A 21,323-nucleotide genomic window follows, 5' to 3' on the forward strand; every position below is an offset into this window, starting at 1 on the left:
AGTATTCTAATTTAAAAAAAATTTTTTTAATTGAATTTTCTGGCTACTTTTTAAAGGTCTTTATTCTTGGAGGGAGAATTATTTTATTATTTACAAAGCATTTGGAAGTTTTGAAATTACCTAACTGATCTTAAGTTGGCACTAATTAATCACATCAAAGCTTTGTAGTTAATGTTAACAGGATGGAGCCAACAGCCAAAATGTTAACACTCATTGGAGATCATTAAAAGTGTGTTATTGAAGACTTCAAATAATATCTGTACTCTATAGTTTTGTCAAGGGTTGTTTTCATTCCAAAGCACAAGCATAACAAAATGCTAATCAATTCAAGGTGACGTTGTATCTCCATGGTCAAATCTCACTAGTTTAAAGTGTTCAGCATGTTATAGATGGGCACTGAATCCATGCCAGGGGGAAATAATTGATTTAACTGATTTAAAAGTGTGTTTGAGCTTTTTTCTGACAAGCTGTCAACACACACATGAAAGCAAGATTCTAAAAGCACTGTTAGATCCATAATGTTTATATAGCAAAGCAAATAACTTTTGTTATTCCAATTAATGTATCTGCTCATGGAGGAAATCTGATCCAAAATGTTTTATTTTTTCTCAGCTACACTGCAAATTACAATGTTGACTCACATTGAAGCAATTTAGCAATGTTTTCAGCTACAAAATGAAAATGGATTACGTTAGGTTTAATATTTGTTACTAGGGTACCTGCTAAAAATAACATTTCAAAATTATGTATAACATTTCCTTGAAAGGGTTTTAAGAATTGCCTCTACTGACATTTTTGAAGGGGTCAGACCAGGTAATATTATTCTCTCAACCTTACAAACCAATAATAATAAATGTCAAGAGGTAAATGCGTGTAAGGAAAAAAATGTACCAAGTTTAGTTTGTTGAGATACTTTGGACTATAGCCTAGCCTATCTTTTTCTTTTGATAGCTTCATTCTAAAATGGGGAGTGGGATTTGGGAGTTGAGGTTCCAAACAGAGGAGAGAAGAGCTTTAAATATAATCCAGTTCAACACTCCTAGTGTTACCAATGAGATGTGAAATGACCTGTTTAAAGCCAGGGCTCAGTGGCTAAGGTGGAACATGAACTCAGACGTTTTGCTTCTAAATAATTATTCTTGATCACCATATACCTCTTGTTATAAGAAATAGTTATTGAACTAAAACCAACAGAGTTTGGGATATTCAACAGGTGAAATGGCCCAATTTTTCAACAAATAAATTTTTAAAAAGAGAGGGAGGAGAAACCATTACAGATGAAAAGAGACATCAGAGCTATAGCAACAAAATAGTAACCATAGACTTTTTTGATACTATTGAGAAGAAACCAAAACTAAAACTGTATTTTTTAAGACAATCAGAGACAATGTGACATAGTGGGTATTCCATAATAGTAAGCAATTATTGTTGACTTTGCTAGCTGTGATAATGATAGTATGGTTATGCTGAAAAGAAGTTCTTGTCTCTTAGAGCTATTTACCAGTACTTACCAGTGAGATAATTGATCTTGTCATTTTCTTTAAAACACCCCAGGAAACAAACAAATTTTTTAAATGCAAAGATAGATTGGTAAATATTGACAATTTTGATAATCATTGAAAATGGAGATTATTTATACTACTCTAGTGTATGCTTGAACATTTTCATAATAAAAATGAAAAAAAGAAGTAATTATTTGACTTGTATTACATATAAGATTCCATCAACACATTACATTAATTATTGAGTATCCAGATTTCTTTTTATTTTAAATTGGATAAAATACAGGAATATCTTATTACAAATCTATAAGGTTCAGTATGTTCTGACTTATGCCTGTCTCTAACCTCACTGGTGACTACCACACACAGATGTACTATTATGCTTTATATTTAATGCATACCCATATGGTAATGAAATGAATCTTCTATTAACTTTGACTTCTTTTGAGAGTGCTCTTCCCTATACTCTTGTTCCTTGATTCCATAGCTTAGTGACCATCTTCTTTATTTTAATTCAACAAGTATTTCTGGAATGACATACCAGGTTGTGTTAGGCACTGGGAGTAGCAGATGGAATGTTTGTTTCATACATAAGTATTTGTAATGTTCATTTATATATATGAAGTATATGTAAACATAAGATACATAACATATATCTTATGATACTTATAATTTTATACATATATAATAATATATATAGTAATAGAATTGATAGATGCTGTCTTAGCTACATGAAAAAAGTGCTCTGGGGCCCTGACTGGTATGGTTCAGTTGGTTGGGTATCATCCTGCAAAATGAAAGGTCACTGGTTCAATTCCCGGTTAGGGCACATGCCTAGTCGCTGAGCCTAGAGAGGCAACCAATCAATGCTTCTTTTGCATCAATGTTTCTGTTTCTGTCTTCCCTTCTCTCTCAATATAAATAAAGAAAATCTTTATAAAAAGTGCTATAGAAATCCTGAAGAGAAACGTGATCAAAAGCCTGCTCAATCAACATAGAGGAAGGACACAATTATCTTTCTATTCTCCCTATAAAAATATTATAAAATATGAAAAGGCAATAAAAAATATGCAGCCCCATAATGTAGAAAACAAGCACTACAAAAGTATGTGAGATAGTTAATTTATAAACGTTTGTTTTTCTGAATTTGGGAAAGTTTTTGTTGTCAATTATTTCTAGATAGTATTTTTTCATTTCAAAGAATATTCACTCTCAAATGCAATTTTGCAAATTTTTTTTTCATAAAGAAGTCCCCCGCATTGTATAAACTTCAAATGTCACAGAACTTGAATCTACTTTGGTGCTTATAATTTGTAAAGCACTGCTCTGGGTACTGAGGGTATGTATATCAGTGAACAAACTAAAGAAAAAACTCTTATGGAGCTACATTCCAGTTGGGAGAGATAGACAAAACAAAAAACATAATAAACAAGTAAATAGTATGTTAGTAGTAAACTGAGGAAGTTAAGCAGTACAGGTGAGATAAAAGGGTTTAAAGGGTACATTATTGGCCTGTCCTAGAAATAATAAAAATATGAGAATTGGCCTGTAATTGGGAAAACTGTTGACTTTCATCAAGCACCATGTTTTTATTAGGCAGCTGTGGTATAATAGAAAGATAAAGGGCAAGCCAGAACTAGGTATGAGTTCTGACTCTGCCACTTAGCTGATCAGCCTTGGGCAAATCAGAAAGGGTAAAACTAAGTTTTATCATCTGTCAAATGGGGATAATAATGTTTCCTTTATGACAATTAAATGAGATGATTATGTTTAAATGCATTTTTAAATCAACACTTGTTATACACTTGTTTGGCATAAAAATAAAGCTACAAGTAGTTCATAGTAGCTAGGTGAGGATCATAGTTATGAAATATACAGCAATTTAAATTGTAATTGTCAACAAATAGTTAAGACAGTGCAGAATATGTTAAAATGTCTTTCTATAGTCTGTCTTCATGTAGCTTCAAGAAAGCAATCCAATTGACTTTTCAATATCTTGTAATGGGATATTAGAACAAAAGACAAACATACATCTTGTATCTCAAAAGGTGAATAGGTATTTTGTTTTCTTACTCTCTTGAATGAATACTGATGGAGTGACCTTCAACCAAACAAAGGTTCAATATCAGAAATAACTGACTATTTTCTCTAAATTGCCAGCCAGGTAGAGTGATTTTTAAATAATACTTCTTGTCAGCAAGAAAGATGATCTCAAGAATGAATAAAAATAGCCTCTGTTAACAGCTGTGATATCTATAATTTATAAGCTGTGATCAGCTCTCAGATTGTTTTGGTGTCTAAACAAGAATGGATGTATGTTTGTCATTTGTGTATCACTTCTCAGAAAATAAACTTTAGGTACATCTTATTTTTTTTCTATCATTACATTTCTCTCTTTACATATAAAGTGTGATAAGTGTTGGAAGAATGTGACCTTGAAACTCTATTATCATGCACAGTATTAAAAATGTTCAGCTAATCCTTAAACATTTATTATCAAACAGCAAATAATTTTTAAGCATTGAAAGATAAGTAAAGAACAGGACAATATGGAACGAAGAAAAGGAGGGAGGGAGGAAGAAGAGGAGGAAGGAATACATAATCACTTCATTACTAAATTCTTGTCAGTTTTTAATACTGTATGTGGGCATCATGCATCTAGTTTCCTCTCACCTGCCCCCCCCCCTTTTACTCCCACTCCTATCTTTATTACATTTATTCTTTCTTCAGTTTGTGCTCTTACATTGCCCTTGCTCTTCGCAATCCCTCTTTTTCCGTATGTATATGGCTTTCTATGCTCACTTCATTCAGTCTTCCTTTTTTTTTTCATGTCTTCCACCATCTCTGTGCAGCTCTATCACAAACTATTACTACACTATTTATATAAGCATGTGTTCAAGGACGGTTGGGCAAAAGCTGTGGCTGTGATTTATTGGAGAACATTGTGAAAATTAGAATGAAAGCTTGGGAGGACAGAGTGTCTTGCACCTTTAGGACAAAGTATCTGATCATAATGTACGGAGAGGAGGACGACTGAAGAGAGCAAGGAATGTTCTCCATGTGTCGTGTCCTGTATCAAAAGCACGCAGCCCGCCACCTGAGAAACTTCCTCGAGGCTCTCCTCCGTCTGCCCTTGGGTGGAGGCCCTTCCCCAGCGCTTCTTACCAGGTTTTCCTTAGACCCCTGCTGTTCTTTTCCACACCCCCTCGGTCCCCACACTTGGGGCCTGTTTCTGTTCCAATTCTACGTCCACCTCTATCGGTTTTCCGAGGACTGTGCCCTAATCTCATCCTCACATTTTCACGTCCTCCTGTGTCCACCGTCACAGGTCCTACTCTCAGGTAAAGCGGCGCTGTCCACCCCACCCTCGCACACCTGTTGGCCTCGCACCCACCCCGCCCCTCGGTCGCCCGCCCTCTGCTCCGCCTGCAGCGCCCCCCATCGGGCCCCACCGTCTGCTCCCGGCACCCAGGCCCACGCCCCAAGCCTCCACCCCCACACTCGGGCTCTCAGCTCTCCGGCCTCAGCCACCTGCCTGAGCCCCCGCCCCACACCCCCTGCCCGCCTGGCCCGCGCGCACTGGCGCCCCCTCCCGCCGGCGCCCCGCCCCCGCCCCGCGGCCCGCTGCACTGTGGGTAGGCAGCGCGGCGGGACCGCGGAGCCCTCGGCAGCGGAGGCTGCTGCAGCGACCGAGCAGGGCTGCGCGCCGAAGATGGCCGAGAAGCAGAAGCTCGAAGGGCGGGTGAAAATCGGACACTACGTGCTGGGAGACACGCTGGGCGTCGGCACCTTCGGCAAAGTGAAGAGTTGAGTAGCGGAGGCCGCCGCGAGGCTGGGATGTCTGTGCCCCTGGAGCGCCGGCTGGCTCAGCCGGGGGAGCCCGGGCACCCCGGAGCCGCGCTGGCGGGCGGACGGGGACCGGGGAGGGCCTGGTGGCAGGTGGAGCGGCCCCGGGCCAAGCGCAGCTGGGGCCCTGGAGGGCGGTGGGCTCCGCTGGGCTCGCCTGGCCAGGCAGGGGCCGCCAAGCGGGGACCAAGCTCCGGCAGGGGACCGGCACTGCCAGCGCCTGTTGGTCAGCGAGGCGCTTCTGCCTCCGGGACCTCGTTGCCCCGTTCCCTGAAAGCCGGAGGTCGCGCCGCAGCGTCCAGGGCGCTTTCAGCTCTGAGAGCGTGTGGGCAGGACCGGAGAGCAGCGCTTGTTACGGATGGTTCAAGTTCGCGTTTTTGTGTCGGTCGCCCTGCTGGGCTCTTTCCGTGGTGTGTCATGCAGTCCCCACGGCAACTTGCTGCAGGTGGTGGCCTCCCGTGAAGGCGACTGCACGAGGACCCCTGCAGGGTTGGGGCCGCGCCCAAGGTCACCTAGAAAGCGGCAGAATGGGGCGAAGTGTAAAATGTCTTCCAGTCTAGCCAGACGGGAGGTCCCTGCTGTCCGGATTCTTTCGGGCTCCGACTCTGGGTGGGTGGGGCCACTGGTGTGGGGGCTTCACTGGGAGGCGGGGAGGCCTTTGTGTGGGAGCGGAGGGCAGGAGGGCCGCTGGGATGGGGAGCCAACAGAATTGCGGCGTCTTGGGGTGCCCGGGTGGCCGGTGGGGTGACACCGATCTGGGGGCACCTGGGGGGCGCCTGGCCAGGTTGGTGGCAGAGAGGAGGCTCCCTGGATTGGACCCCGGAGGGCGCGGGCCGAGGCGCCAGAACTGCTGAGGCAGATGCTGCTGTCTGTTTTCGTTGGGGATAGAATCCCATTCAGAGCGTAAAAAAACAGGCTGCTTTAGGAAAAAAAAATTTTTTTTTACCTCTTGCTGGTTAAGTATTAAACTTTCCTTTTTGTTGTTGTTCCCAAGAGTCACATGGGATTTAATTAACTTGTCCTCTCTCCAGAACTTGAGCCAGCTTATTAAAAATACTCTCCGTTTGATTGTTGCAGATCCAGAATTATAAGTAAAACGTTGGCTTTTTTGGCGACGGCTGTAGAAATGTTGGATAGGCTGTCTGGATATTTTATTCTGAGGCTCCTATTTTCTTTAAAATTTGTCTGTTAATCTTAAGTCTGTTAAATAGAAGAAACATATTTCTGTGGCAAAGATCAGCTTATTACATATTATGTGATGATCCCCTTTCGTTTGTTCAGAAAACCCTTATTAAGCACCTGCAATATGCTAGGCACTGTTGTAGGCAATGGAGATATAGCAAAGAAGAAAACCAGATTAAAATTCCTTCTTTTGTGGAATTTTTACCCAAGTAGGGGAAGACAACAATCGGTATATGTATGAGGAAACTGTATCAGGAAAGGGAGGCCAGGGTGTATTGTGAGGATGGCAGTTTTCAGTAAGGTGTCAGGCCAGGCCTGACAGACAAGCTGGCATTTGTGTGAAGACATAAAAAGTTTGTAAAATTCTTTCAAGTCCCATGAAGGCTGTGAAGTTCTGGGTCATTTTTGGAAGACCTTGTAAGTAGGGTGGATAGTTAGGAGAATATATGTAGACTGAATATAGGAAGTTCCAGCGATTGGATTAATGCTTGAAATGTTGCCAGTGAATATCATTTTTGAGGACAGTTGTGTTTCGACATCATGCAGTAACTCAAGCAAATGGTGTCTTTGCTGTCTGGACATGTCCAGGGTGTATAATTACCCTATGATCTTCCAAATCGTGTTAAAATTTTTGTTTATTTAAAGAATTCTTCAACTGTAATCTGAATGTAGACTGAAATACCCATCTAATCAACTGGCCCATTTTCAAAACACAACTTAGATCTGTTTTGTATATACTACTCTTGAGCTGCTTCCAGGCACTGGCTTCTTAAAATGTAAACCAACAGAAGGTACTTTGATTTATGAGAATTCTTCTTTTCTGGAGGACCCCTGTCCAATGAGAAACCATTCACAGGGGTGTTCCTAGTACTTGTTAGAGCGTCTCTAAATTAGATTGTGGTTTTCCCATCCAAAGTTAGAATTAGTACAGTTGTTTGTTTAATACAAATTATAGAAGTTGCAATAATCTAAGGTTATTCCTTTAATTCTTCAAGAGACAAGAAACAAAAGCACGTGCATTTAAAAAAAACAGCTTATCGAGATGTATTTTACATATCATAAAATTCAATCATTCCAAGTGTACAATTCAACAACTTTTAGTAATTTTAGCAAGTGGTGCAACTTTCATCTTCGACCACTTTTAGATTTTCATCACCACAGTAGGATCCCTCATGCCCATTTAGAGTTAATGCTCATTCCTACCTTCAGCCCGAGAAAACCACTGATCTATTTTCTGTCTGTATAAATTCGCTTCTCTGGACACTTATAAATGGGATCATTCAGTGGGGAGTGACTTATGACTGGCTTCTTTAATGATGTTTTTGAGGTTCGTGCACAACATGGCATGGGCCAGTAGTTTGTTCCTTTTTATTGCTGGATAATAGTCCAGTCTGTAAGCATGTCACATTCTGTCTACACATGTGCCAGGTGATGGACATTGTCTTTGGATTATTAGAAATAATGCTGCCACAGAGCTTAATATACATGTCTTTGTGTGGACATATGTTTGCATATATCTTGGTTCGATAACGAGGAATAGAATTGCTGGGTCATATCATAGTTTTATGTCTGTTTTTGAGGTACTGCAGACTGTTTTTCAAAGTGGTTGTACTATTTTATTCTGCCATCAACAGTGTGTGAGGGTTCTCATTTTTTGCCACATCCTTGGCAACATTTGTTAATTGTCAAGTTGCCACTTAAATTAGTTTTTACTATATTCTAAGTTCTGTATATGGACTTGATTTTATTTATTGCCCAAAGTGATCCTGAGTTTGGCATTCGCTTCATTTTACAAATGAAGAAATTGAGGGTCAGATACTTTAAGTAAGTTTCCCAAGGTCACAGCAGTAGTGAGGGGCAGAATTGGCAACCAAATTTAGGGCTCTCTGACTCAGAGTCTGTGCTATGTGAAATGTAAAATCAAAATGCATTGTATGTGGAGGGACCCAAAAAGCCCAGAATTTATTTGTAAGAAAATGTGTATTTATTTTTCCATGTTTAAATCCCAGTCACCTTCAAAGTACTCTCCATTTGATGCAATACACCTATTGAGACTTTTTTTCCACTGCTCAAAAACGGTTTTTGAACTCATCAATTTTGATTCCTTTTAGTGCTTCTGTTTTTGTTTGTTTGTTTCACTCTTCCACATTGGCAAAATGTTTCCCTTTGAGGACTTTTTTTCATCTGGGGAAACAAAAGTTGCTAGGGCCAAGATCAGGTGAATAGGGATGGTGGGGCATGGAGGTCATGCTGTTTTTGGTCAAAAAACTGCTGAAAACTTAGCATGGTGTGGGCAGATGAGCTTGTAAATAGCTCATTGTGAAATGAGCAAACATGTCAAAAGAGTCCCCCCAAAATTTCATGGAAGTCGAATACAGCCTCTCACAACAATGCCATCTCGTCCACTAATTCAGATGGGTTCCTAGAACCTCACCTAGCAGGGGAAGCCTGTAGCGCAAGGGATCTACCCTCCAGAAGATAATTCTGGTTTATTTGGGTTGTCCCTTGTATGTTATCTTTTGAGTTTCAAGTCTACAAGGACATAATTTTACATGTCCATAGGTATTTATCAATCAAGGATTGAGGAAATACGGTTTAAATGTCTTTATTTTAGTTCACATTTACAGAGAATAGGTTTTTTGAAACTCCATGTGTACGCTTAAAATTTATATTTTACATTCCCAACTTTTATATCCCAATTCATTCTATTTCTTATATGATAAATGTGCTAAATTCTAACAATTTTAACCCAAATGCATTAGAAATACTATGGATTTCAATTTTTTTTCTTCTTATTAAAGAAACCTTGACTTGGATTACTAGCAACCTTCAGTACTCATGCTGAAGAGAACTTATAAAAATGGTCAGATGCCCCAGAAAGAACACTGGTGTCAGAAGGCATTAATCAGCCCTGAGTTGTAACTCCGTGGCATTACTCATTACATGGCTCTGGGAAGACCATTAAACTGCCCCGAGCCTGTTTCCTCCTTTGTAAAATGGCAGTAACAACACTTGGCCTACCTACCTTCTAGAATTCATATGAAAATTAGGTGAGTTTAGGTACATAAAATGGCTTTAAAAAAGATAAATTGCCCTACAAATGGCTCTTGTGAATAAATTCCGTACCCTGTGTGATGTGTTAAGTGTTTGCTGTGTTTAGAAATCCTTCATTTCTGATATCAACCTTGAGACAGAGCTGTAATAATCTGTCCCTAGATTTTGCTTGCCTACATTGAGGAATGTTCTAAATGACTTATTTGTGCTATATGATACTTAATTATTAACGCTCATGTTAAACTACAGTATCTGTTTTGGGCAAGTCATGGAATTTGTTTTTCGAAGGTATGGAAAATCAATAAAATTAGAATGAAGTGAAAATAATAGTGAATGTTTGTATAAATTACTAGCTGAACTGATTTTAATTAAGAAATAGTTCTAAATAATGAAGCTATACTATTATCAAATACCAGAAGTTTAGTGTTTGAATCAAAATCAATTCAGTCATCTCTCTTAAATGATTAGGTAAATGATATGCTTTTTTTTTTGCTTTCATATACCATATATGTTTTGACAAAGATAATTTTGCCCTTAACTTCTGAATGGATTTTGTTCATTTTGTGAAATCAGTTGACTGGCTTTCAAAAAGTATTTCCCATGGGAAACAATGTTATAAGTGTGGATAGATTCAGAGTAAGTCCAAAAAGGCAACATAGTATATACTATACAGAACATTGGATTTGGAGGACCTGGCGTGGAACTTTTGCTATACTATAAGCCAGCTGTTTGGCCTTAAGCTAAAGCCACTTGATTTATAAAAAAAAAAAAGGAGAATAATACCGCATGTTCTTCTTACATGTGAGAAGTACATGAGAAAATGTAGAAGATACTCAGAAGTACTTAACTCTGATGTACTTTTATGTACTTAGGACCTGTTGTGTACTTAAACTCATTACTGGCTGAACTCGGAGAACAATCTATGATCTGGTTCTGAGACCAGAGATTTATTTGATGAGGGGGAAGAAAAGTTTATGATCTTCTGTTTTGTTTTTCCTAGGTCTTCTTTTATATTTCATTCAAATGTATACAGACAACTCTAGTTCTCTAGATGCTGCTCACTCATCACCTTCTCCTGTACACCACTTGCAGTTCATGTGTACAAACACTATAATGTTTATATTCCAGATCCTGTGGTAGCAGTCATAGAACTCTTCAAGGAAGGAGGCAAAAGTTGGGGAAGGGAGGAGGGTGTGAGCAGCAGCTGGAAGTTTGCATGTATGGGTTATATTTAAGGCTGTGTCTCATTAAAATAGAAAGAAAGTAATACAGTTAATTATTTTGAAATTATAGAAAACACGGACTGATCTGTAAATGCCCTTGTACAGACTTTGTCCTAACATATCTATGTAAATTAGAAAGGATTTTAGTAGTTTGATCATATACTGAGGTAATTTAACTACCTCCGTTCCTTGGACTTTGTCCCTTTCCCACGCTGGCACAGCCACTGCTTTAACTAGGTTTGTGTGTGTGCATGTGTGTGTGTTTAACACAACAAAATATTCACTCATCTTGTGGGTCATGTGAGTGTTCCTTAAAGCATTTGATATTATTGCTTTTAATGGTTATACTGCCCCATTTATTTTTGAGGTTTTTGTGGTTTTCTTGATGATAGAAAAATGCTTTGTAGAGAAAGTAGTTAATTCTTTTAAGGCAAACAGATAATTTGATTTAGCAGAAGATCTAATTTCAAATCCTTTAAGAACTATGAGTAAATAAGTACAATACCTTAAAATATTGAATGTGTTATAAAAATGAGGGTGAATCTCCCTAGTATACTTATTAGATGCAAATTTAAGAGAAAGCACCTTGAATAGGTTTGAGTAGATATTTACCTATTGTTTATGTGATGGAATGCATATGTAAAGCAATGTGTTTATTTTGAAATGTTGTGAACCACTTTATTTTTAGTATGGTGTTATTAAGGAAAGAATTTCAGGCAGCTCTTATCTCTGCTAATAATAGAAACCTTCTTCACCCCTTCAAGGGAATAGTACTTTTGCTTGAGTAGTGTCTTATGTTTAACAATGTTTGCCTCTGATACATTTTACTGTATTTCTTTTGATGATGCCTTTGTTTTTAAAGTGCTAATAATTATTTATTCGCTCTTAGAGTTTTAAAACAACCTTTTATGTGGTTAAAGACAGTTATCTGATCTTGCTATATTATGTGTCTTAGTCCAAATGCCAGTGTATCGTTTTATTGAAATACCATTTTTCATAATCTTTTTATTCATACTATTAGAAACACCATGAGCAAAATGTTCTTAACATCTCTGCATTTCTAAATTACAAGTTAATTACAAAGTAGTTATACAGCTATCATAATTGAAAATAAGGGGTAAAAGATGTGGGGGAAGTTAGAAGAAGGCATAGGGGGATAAGCAATGATGGAAGGAGACTTGGGGTGGTAAGCACACAATGCAATATACAGGTAATGTATTGTGGAATTGTACACCTGAAACCTGTATAATTTTATTAACCAATGTCACCCCAATAAATTCAATAAAAATGAAAAAATAATAATGGAATAAAATATTTTAAATATACCATATAATTTTATAAATTCTCACCTTAACTTGATAAATACCATAAGTGTGAGTTAATTTTGTATCTTTTTCTTAATGTGTTTGAGTATAACTTGGTACTATATTGTATTCTATAATTGGCTTCAGTTCTCCCATACTCAGTTAATGAAATAGTAGATATAAACTAAGCATTTCCTGTGTTTAGTTATATTGGATTTTAAGCAAATATTTCCACAAGTGTTAAAAACGTGGCAATGGGATTACAAAAGATAATTTGTTAATTTAAGCCAGTGGGAACTATTCGCAGAATTTACTTATATGCCTGACATTTGAGTTCTAAGTCAGACATGATATGATGAATCCACATTTTTACCCAGAGTTGCACCAGCCCCCCTTAGTGCTCTACTAATTCATAGACAGTATAACAGTTTTATTATATGACTTGATTTCCGTAAGAAATTAGACTTTGTATATTATGGTAGCTTTGTGGATAAGATGAAGTAATGTGCTCTGAATGGCTTATTGCTGCTGAACAACTATTCCCAAAGAAGTTAGGTGTCTTCCTGAAGGGAAATCTCAGTCATTGACTCTGTATAAAGGGTATAGTAAGATTTCCTATTTGGGAAAGCCAGATGACATAATCAATACACCAATCCCAGAATCAGAATTTAAATTTATATTGACTGGATTGCTAGGTGAAAACCAATACAGTGAAATTTAATAGGGACAAGTGTCAAATCTAGCACTTAGGTTAAAAACAAAAACAAAAAACAGGTGCATAAAACAGTAGAACAGTTGGTGGTAGTTCCTAAGATGGTGAAGTTTTAGCTGGCCACAAGCTTACAGGGTATATGTTATGAAAGCTTGAAGGTAGGAATTTCTCATGTACAGGATGGAAGAGCTGTATAGAGGCTGTATTGGTTAGTAGTTGTAGGGGTAGTATAGTTCTGTACTTTCAGTTAAACTAAATTTTGAATATTGGGTTCAGAACTTGGCACTACAATTTGGAAAAAATTTACCCAATTATATTTCATTCAGAAAACTGCCATTATTATTAGGGTAGCCCAGAAAGTATTCCATATGGAAATGGTAAAGGAAACATGATATATAATTTTTTTCATTCTATGAGAAGATGTATTTTAAGTGTGATAGCATTTAAAGAGCTAAAATACCATCATCTGGAAAAAGGAGTTACTGTATTCAATAATGCTTTGAAAGACAGAGCAATGACTGTTGGGTGAATGTTTTAAGGAAGCAAGTTATACTCCAGAGAAACAAGGATCTTATTATCGAGGAGGTTGTCTGGAAGTGTTATAACTTGTGCCACAGATCAGTTAGAGTCTATCATTGACATATTTACTTAGGTAGGGGATGGTAATCTTTCAAGATTGAGTGGAAGTTGCGCATAGATAGATAATCTGCAAAGTCCTTTTTAATCTTAATATTCTGTTATATGTACGTTTTTTTCTAGTACAGTTGACTTTCATACATGGCTATAACTTTTAACTTGTATCAAATCAACCTTAGTCAAGAACAGTTAGGAAATTTGGAGAAAATGTAAAAGTCTGTTTGAAGGCAGCCAGAGCTTGAATGGTCAATGTCCCTGTCAGAAGAAAAATACATTGGAGTGAGCCTGAAATTTTATTTGGCTTTTGAATCATTTGCTAATGTGTAAAAGTAGTACATGTGAGAGTCTGAACAGAGAGAGCAGTGGCTAAGGACAGAAAAGCTAAGCAGAATTTAAGTCCTAGAGACTTAAAACAATTTACAGCTTATCAAGAAGGAGGTCCCTGGTAAAGCTGAATTTTTTTATTGCAGTTACCTGAAGACTGAAATTCTTCCTAGAATCAGCTTAATCCTAGGCTTATTAAGATGCTCTGTCTCTTATATTTATTCTTTGGAAGAAAATTAAATCAGCTGGAGCCTCTACAGTTTTTCACACACAGTGTTCAGCATTCTAGTAGACAAGACCAACACAGTAGAAGCAAACTCATAGATGATTCATATATCAAAGTTATCAGACATGAAGTTTAAAATAACTTGAATCAGTATGTTCAAGATGGAAAAAATTAGCAGAGAAGTCGAATCTATAAAAATGCTCAAAGGAAATTCTGTAACTGAAAAATATAATGATTTAGCTGGAACTATGGCTAGTTTATCAGCAGATAATATTCTGTTGAAGAGAGGATTAGTGAACTGGAAGATAGGCTAGAAGAAAAGCTTCCGATTGAAGCCCTGGCCAGGTAGCTCATTTGGTTAGAGGGTGGTTCTGATACACCAGGGTTACGGGTTTGATCACTGGTCAGGGAACATAAAGGAGTCAACCAGTGAATTCATAAATAAGTGGAGCAACAAATAATGTATGTCTGCCTGGCTCTCTGCCTCCTTCCTTCCCCTTTTTCTCTTTCAAATCAATAAATTGGAAAGAAAATTTTAAATATCCAGATTGAAGCATAGGTGGACAAAATGATGGAAAGAAAGTAAGGAATGTATGGGAATGCAGTGAAAAGTTGAACATAATGTATTTTGGAAACTGTAGAGAGAAAGTTAATTGAAGGCTTAAGTTTTTTCTCCCCTTGTGGAAAGAAGATCTCAGTATATCTTATATTAATAATTTCTCAAATGTTATTTTTTTTGCCTCTGTACCAAACACCAGTATTTATCGTGAAAATGACCTGTGGTTGGTGAATTACATCTGCACTGGGAGGATTATGAAGAGACATGTTAATACTCTAAGGGACTACATTATACTACTTTGTTCTACCATCATAAAATTTGCAGGGAGACAGACCTCCAGATTCCCTTATGATGTCTCTTCTAAATCAGTACACCCCTGGTGAGGGGCTTAGAAGTTGCATGAGTGGGCAGTTTTATGATGTGGTTACTGTTTGAGACTTACAAGTACTGGAATACACTGTATTTATGCATGTGGGTTTCAGTCCCATGACCTAATCTGCCTTGTGTGATGAGGGATCTGGGAAGCAGCAACTAGGTATTTTAAGGACTCCTGATGAAGATGTATTCAGTTCTACCATATTGATATGGTGTGTTTACATTCCTAAATTCTTCTAAAAACCAAAGTAAAATTGGTGTTAGATTACTACCTATAGTGTCCTGTTAATGTGAATGTTGTTTTGAACCAAAGACATTGATGATCATACAGAATAGGTACTAAACAATTCCAGAAGGGGAGGAGTGAATGAATGGGACAAAATCAATATTTGAAGAGATAATAGCAGAACATTTTCCAAAACTTTTTAAACACATCAAGCCACAGATTCAGAAGCTCTGTGAATCCCAAGCAGAATAAAAACAAGAAAACCATTCCTAGGCACATCATTGGAAAACTGCTTAAAACCAGTTCTGTTTGCTTGAGGCTTTTCTATTCTGGAGTAGACCCCATCTGCCTCTGAGGTGATGGGAGAAAATATTAGGAGATAATCTTACTGAAGCCAGAGGATGAGAGATGTATATTGTCTTCAAAGAAACAACAGTGAGCTGACTTTCTCAACAACAAAGGATGAAAGTGAGGAAGCAGTATAATGGTATCCTTAGAGAGGTGAAAGAAAGGAACTGCCAACCTATAATTGTTTACCTAGCAAAAATATCCTTTAAAAATGAATGCAAAACACATTTTCAGGGAAGCATAAGTTGAGAGAATTTGTCACCAGCAGAACCACAGTGAAAGGAACATCAAGGAGAATTCTTCAGGCAGAAAGATATTAGGTATACAAAATACTAGTTTTGTGAGATTTAAAATATATGTGGAAATAAAATACAATAGGAAAACATGGGAGAGGAAAAATTAAAGTGTGCTAAAGTCATTGCATTGTCTAGGAAATGGTAAAACTATTTCCTAGTCAGGGATGCCTGTTGTAATCTCTAGTGTAACCACAAAAATGCAAATCTAAAGGCCCTACAGATAGGAAATAGTTCGTTTCTCATTTTGGAAAGAATTCTAAAGTCATTTCACAGTTCTCCTTTAAGAGAAATTATATGTTCCTGGCTGGTGAGGCTCAGTGGATTGAGTGCTGGCCAGCCTGCGAACCAAAGGGTCAGTGGTTCCATTCCCAGTCAGGGTACATACCTGGGTTGTGGGCCAGGTCCCCAATAGGGGGTGCATGAGAGACAACCACACATTGATGGTTCTCCCCCTCTCCTTCTCCCTCCCTTCCCTTCTCTCTAAAATAAATAAATAAAATCTTAAAGATTATATGGAACAGAAAATTATATTTAGTAATTATATTCATTAGGGGCTGTTAATGAGGATGGAAAGGAAGATGTTTGGAGATAGGAAAAGAACAGAGTTTGAAGGAGATGAACCATGCACGATAGAATAAGGTAAGCACAGAAAGAAAACAGACACATAAGGACCAGAGAGGGGAAGACATAAGAGAAGGGATGAGGATACCTGTGAACATTTTTTCAAATCTTTTATGTTTGACCTTAATGGTAATCCTCTCTCTAGCAGTGTTAAATCATTACTTCTATACTGGAAAGCCTGTTCTGTCTCTGTGTAAATGATTCATCTTATATGTTTATATAAAAAGTTAGTTGATTCTCCTATGGAATTCTTGATTGACTTAGTTTTAAAGAAATTCTTTCAAGTTAATATCTAAAGCCAGTATAAACTTAGGTTTTAAAATAAAGTGGAATGCAGCACATATAATCATTTCTCCAAGAAGTAAGATGTAGAGAAAATCTTTGCTAAAAAATTGTATCTTCAGACCTTTAGCAGTTTATGTAGAATAGCACATTTCCCTACCTCCACCCCTGTGACACATATTGTGCTTTCTTTTCTTTATTTTCGCCATCATCTATGGCCATTGCATATTTGTTTGCTGTTTATATTCTCTACCATAAGTCAAGTTCCATTTTTACAGTACTTGTGTTTTCAGCATTTGGAGCCATGCCTAGGACACAGTAGACACTCAGATATTTGTTAAATGAGTAAATGGACGAATGAACAAGTGAGTACACACACCCAAGGCAGTAAAAGCAACTAGGAGAAAAGGATATACGAGTTCTTGCAATGAAAATTGAGTGCATGTTACATATTATATTATGGGACTGTTTCAACACATGTTTTATTTTCTTGACATTTGGCAGCTCTAGATGAATAACTTGAGTATATCTGATCCAGAGCAAAGAGCACAGCCCTCCACGCCTACAGTTTAACTGAACACAGCAGTTGTCCTTACTTGATTACTCTCGTCCGTTGTCCTTCTTTCCTTAGCCTATCACTGTTAGACTCCATCCCTCCACAATGCTCTAATTTCCCAACTCAAGTGCTGCAGGTAAAAGGATAAATAAACATGCAAGTAAGCATTCCCATTATGTTACAATCAAGAGAGTCTGGTTATTGGGAGGTAAAGTAGCTTGAGTTTTGACCTTGGGCTTTCGAGGCAAATACATATACCATCTTCCCGATCACTGACGTCTAATTTCTAGTTTCCTCATCTGTGAACTGTGTGTAATAATATTGGGCTGGCCAAAAAGTCTTTAACATGTTTTCCATACGATGGCTTTAGTAATGCTTAGTTGTCTTTAACTTTATTTGAAACAATTTTGTTAGATTGTACTGTGACAGTGTCATATCAGTGTGCATTTGAAACAAAACTTACCAAAATTGGTGAATTTTTGTGCAGCTATTTTAATATTGAAGATGAAAGAAAATACATAACGTATTTGACATATTATGCTTTATTATTTGAAGAAAGGTGAAAACACAATTGAAACACAGAAAAAGTTTGTGCAGTGTATGGAGAAGGTGCTATGACTGATCAGATGAGTCAAAAGTGGTTTGTGAAGTTTCTTGTACTATTAACATTTTGGCCAAATGATTCTTTGCTGTGGAGCTGGCTGTCTTATGCATTGGGAAGTGTTTAGCAGCAACCCTGGCCTCTACTCACGAGAAGCAAATACCAAGAGGTAGCTGACATACTGAAAATATCCCAGTCAATAAAGTTACTGGTGAAAATGAAAAATGTGTCTTTTATTATATGGGGAAAAAAAATAATGGACTTCTGGGCCAACCCAGTATTTACCTCAGACTTCTGGTAGTACTTATTTAACCAGTACCAGATCAAAAGGAATAAAGTCTTTTTGCTTGTTGTTCAGACCTATTCTCTAGAGAAATTTAAAATTTAAAGGACTTTCAGGAAGAGGAAATTTGGAGAAAAGCAATGAAACTGAGTTTTGTTTCACCATGGGTAGAGAAGAAAGGAGCCTTGTGTTACTTTGGCAAGAGCCTGGTGATGGTAGGGGTCAGAACATGTGAGTCAGATGATTCTCCTGACTCCTTCGTGGAAGTTCTTGATATAAATGAGTAAAGGTTACCGATACCTGACAAGGCCCCGCTTGCTGACGCATATGGTGCCCTTGGCTTATGAAGCCTTGGTATGGGTATAATGTTGTCCACACATTCTTCAACTTTTTATGTGTAATACCACATACACAAACAGTCCCATGCATTCTAAGTGATTTTCTGACATAAATCCTCAATGAAATTTCACAAACTGAACATACCTATGTAACCATATGACACAGAAAATGACCAGTATCCCACAAGTCCCCCTTGTGTCTCATTTTAGTTAGTTTCTATCCTCTACCCCCACTGAAGGTAACTGCTAATCACAGATTAGTTTCACTTACCTAGTTGTAAACATTTGAGTCCAGGGAATGGCAAAAGATGACACTGGAAAGAGGCAGTACCTAAATATGTACTACATAATACTATCTGCATAATCTATAAAACTGTATGAAGCCTCCAATATTCTGTAAATCAAAATACCTCCTTATTTTAATTTTCCAGCTAATTGCAGAACATTCTGTAAGTAGAAGATAGGGCTCATCTTCCCAACATCAGTGAGCCTACGTTCTCTGTGGTGCCATAATCTGACCTGGCTCCCAGAGCCTCTGTCAACACCATCCTAAAAATTTCTGGAGTCTTCCCTTTGCTTTTTATTTTAATCAGCTGGCCTTATGTGTAACTGCAGAGTGTGCAGAAGACTAATATTTTTTTTGCTACTGAAGTAGTTTATAATATACAGGTGCTAGTCAAAAGCAATTAGCAGTGGAAAGAGAAGCATTTCTAGTCCTGGAGTCTGCAGATAAGAAAATTTGAAGTTGGTCAAGGACTGATAAATGTGCCTTCCCTCAGGGCCTAAAACTTATCCATACTCATTCCTCGCTTCTCTTATTTCTGCTCCCCAACTTCCCCCCCCCCCCCACTTTTTAAGCCTAGGGCCAATTTCAAGGTCTCGTTGTAAGACTGTTAGAACCATAACAGGAGCCTTTTAACTGGGGTGGTAAAGAATTTCACTGTAACTGGAAGAGCTGTGTCTCTTGTATCTCAACATGAGATTGTGAGGCTCATTCCCCACAACACTAAATCATGTAACTTTTTATCATCATATTGTTATTTTAGGTGTTACAAGTTAAATCTTTGCTTGGGAAGTCATAGGATGCAGTATAATTTAATCAATAAGAAATTAGGCTTTAGAATCTGAGAGACTTAGATTTAAATACTGATTTTATCACTTGTCATTTTAAGTCTGTTTCCTCATCTATAACATTTCCTCTCAGGGTTATTATAGGGTTAAAATGAAAATGTATATAAAATATTTAGCATATGTGCATACACCTACCACTTGTCCTTTCTAGATTTGTGGGAAAATCATTAACTATCCTTACATAATCCCCACTACAAATGACCCTGGGGCTTGTTACCGAAGTTTGTGCATAATTCTGAGAAACGTCTGGATGACAAATTAAATGGTGTTGCTACGCTGAAGGACAATGCCCATCTCCCTGTGGTTTCATGTGGAGAATTTCCTAAGCAGTTTAGTGTACATTTTTGTAGCCTAAATTTCAAGCCAAACCATCCCAAATATACCCTGAAAATTTTAAGAAACTTCTTCCAGCTATGTTCGGTAATATGGTGAGAGACTTCATTTTACTTATTCAGGTTAATGATTTCCTGGCAGCATAGCATTATGAATGCTATATCTCAATGAGATGTCTTTTCAGGTGCTAAAAAAGTTGCTTACAAACAAATTTTGTACCTAGGTGGACTTTGTTTAGGCATAGAAAATACCATATGTAACTACTAGTCCTGTGGAGCATATGAAATTAAACAGATTTTTTTTTTTTGACTAAAGCTTTCTCTTTCCTGACATAGTTGACTTTGTTATACAGTATGTCTGTAACCTTTGTAGTAGAAGGACTACAACTTTTGACAACTTTTGACTACAAATTTTGACAACTTTTTGTTTGAGCCTAGATGATACACCTATTATATTTTAGGCCTAAAAAAATCAGTGCTTTATTTTTAATTGTTCCTTTTAAATTTTATTAGATATAATAATTTATATTATATGACATATTAAAGTTGAATGAGGAAGTATTTTATATGAGTTAATAAGGAACAATGTATAAGAAAAAAAGTGTTCTAAATTATACTTCATAAAAATATAGGGTCTGTACTTGTAAAAAAATGTTAGACTTTACTGGGAACGCTACTGGAAATTTGAAAAATACAATCTTTTTGCAAAATAGTCATGTATTTACAAGTACACAATGCAGCTACATGAAATCCTGCTTCTTGCGCATCAAGAAAAATGTGTCAGAGCTGGAAAGCATCTGGAAAATGGCAACTGGAATCATCCAGAGGCTAGAGTGGCTTCAAAGACTTACACTGTCAGTATGGAATGATCCTTGGGGATAGAATTAGAAAAATCTTAAGAGTTGGAAGGGGAATTGGGCTTGATCTAGTCCAATCTGTTACTTAATGTGGGAATTTATCTTATGGTAATCCTGACAAATGGCTGAGCTTCTGCTGTTTAAATATTGCGTGATGCACAGTGCTGGGTTTAAATCCCAGCCCCACCACTTCAGGAACCGTGGGAATGTTCCTTAGTGATCCTTCGAGAGCTGAAAACCCCTGGGCAAGTTCTTAACCTCAGGGACCTGACCTCCAACCTTCTACCATCTGGTATTGAGAGGTGAACTGAGAACCAAGTAAATGTTAGCATTACACATCCTGTGGAAAAAGTATACTGAAGGTACAGTGGTTGCATTAGAAAGGAAATTTTCAGTACAGGCTGTAGTGGTGAAAAAGGAGCTAAGTACAGGCTTCATAGGGCAGTTGACTCAGTTGAATTTCTGTTATTCCCAGTTCTACCTCTAGAACAATATAAATCAGTTTCATT

General features: G+C 37.7%; 1 protein-coding gene across 1 annotated transcript in view; it reads left to right on the forward strand.

The window, feature by feature from the left end:
• Positions 1 to 5,137: 5,137 nt before the first annotated feature.
• PRKAA2 (protein kinase AMP-activated catalytic subunit alpha 2) overlaps positions 5,138 to 21,323 on the forward strand; it is a 59,262-nt gene continuing 43,076 nt past the window's right edge. Inside the window, exon 1 of the mRNA XM_028513080.2 lies at positions 5,138 to 5,308. Coding sequence (XP_028368881.1) covers positions 5,215 to 5,308 — 94 coding nt within the window. The 5' untranslated portion in view covers positions 5,138 to 5,214. The remainder of the gene's footprint in view (positions 5,309 to 21,323) is intronic.

Source organism: Phyllostomus discolor, chromosome 5 (assembly GCF_004126475.2).
Source record: "Phyllostomus discolor isolate MPI-MPIP mPhyDis1 chromosome 5, mPhyDis1.pri.v3, whole genome shotgun sequence".
Classification (NCBI taxonomy): Eukaryota; Metazoa; Chordata; class Mammalia; order Chiroptera; family Phyllostomidae; genus Phyllostomus; species Phyllostomus discolor.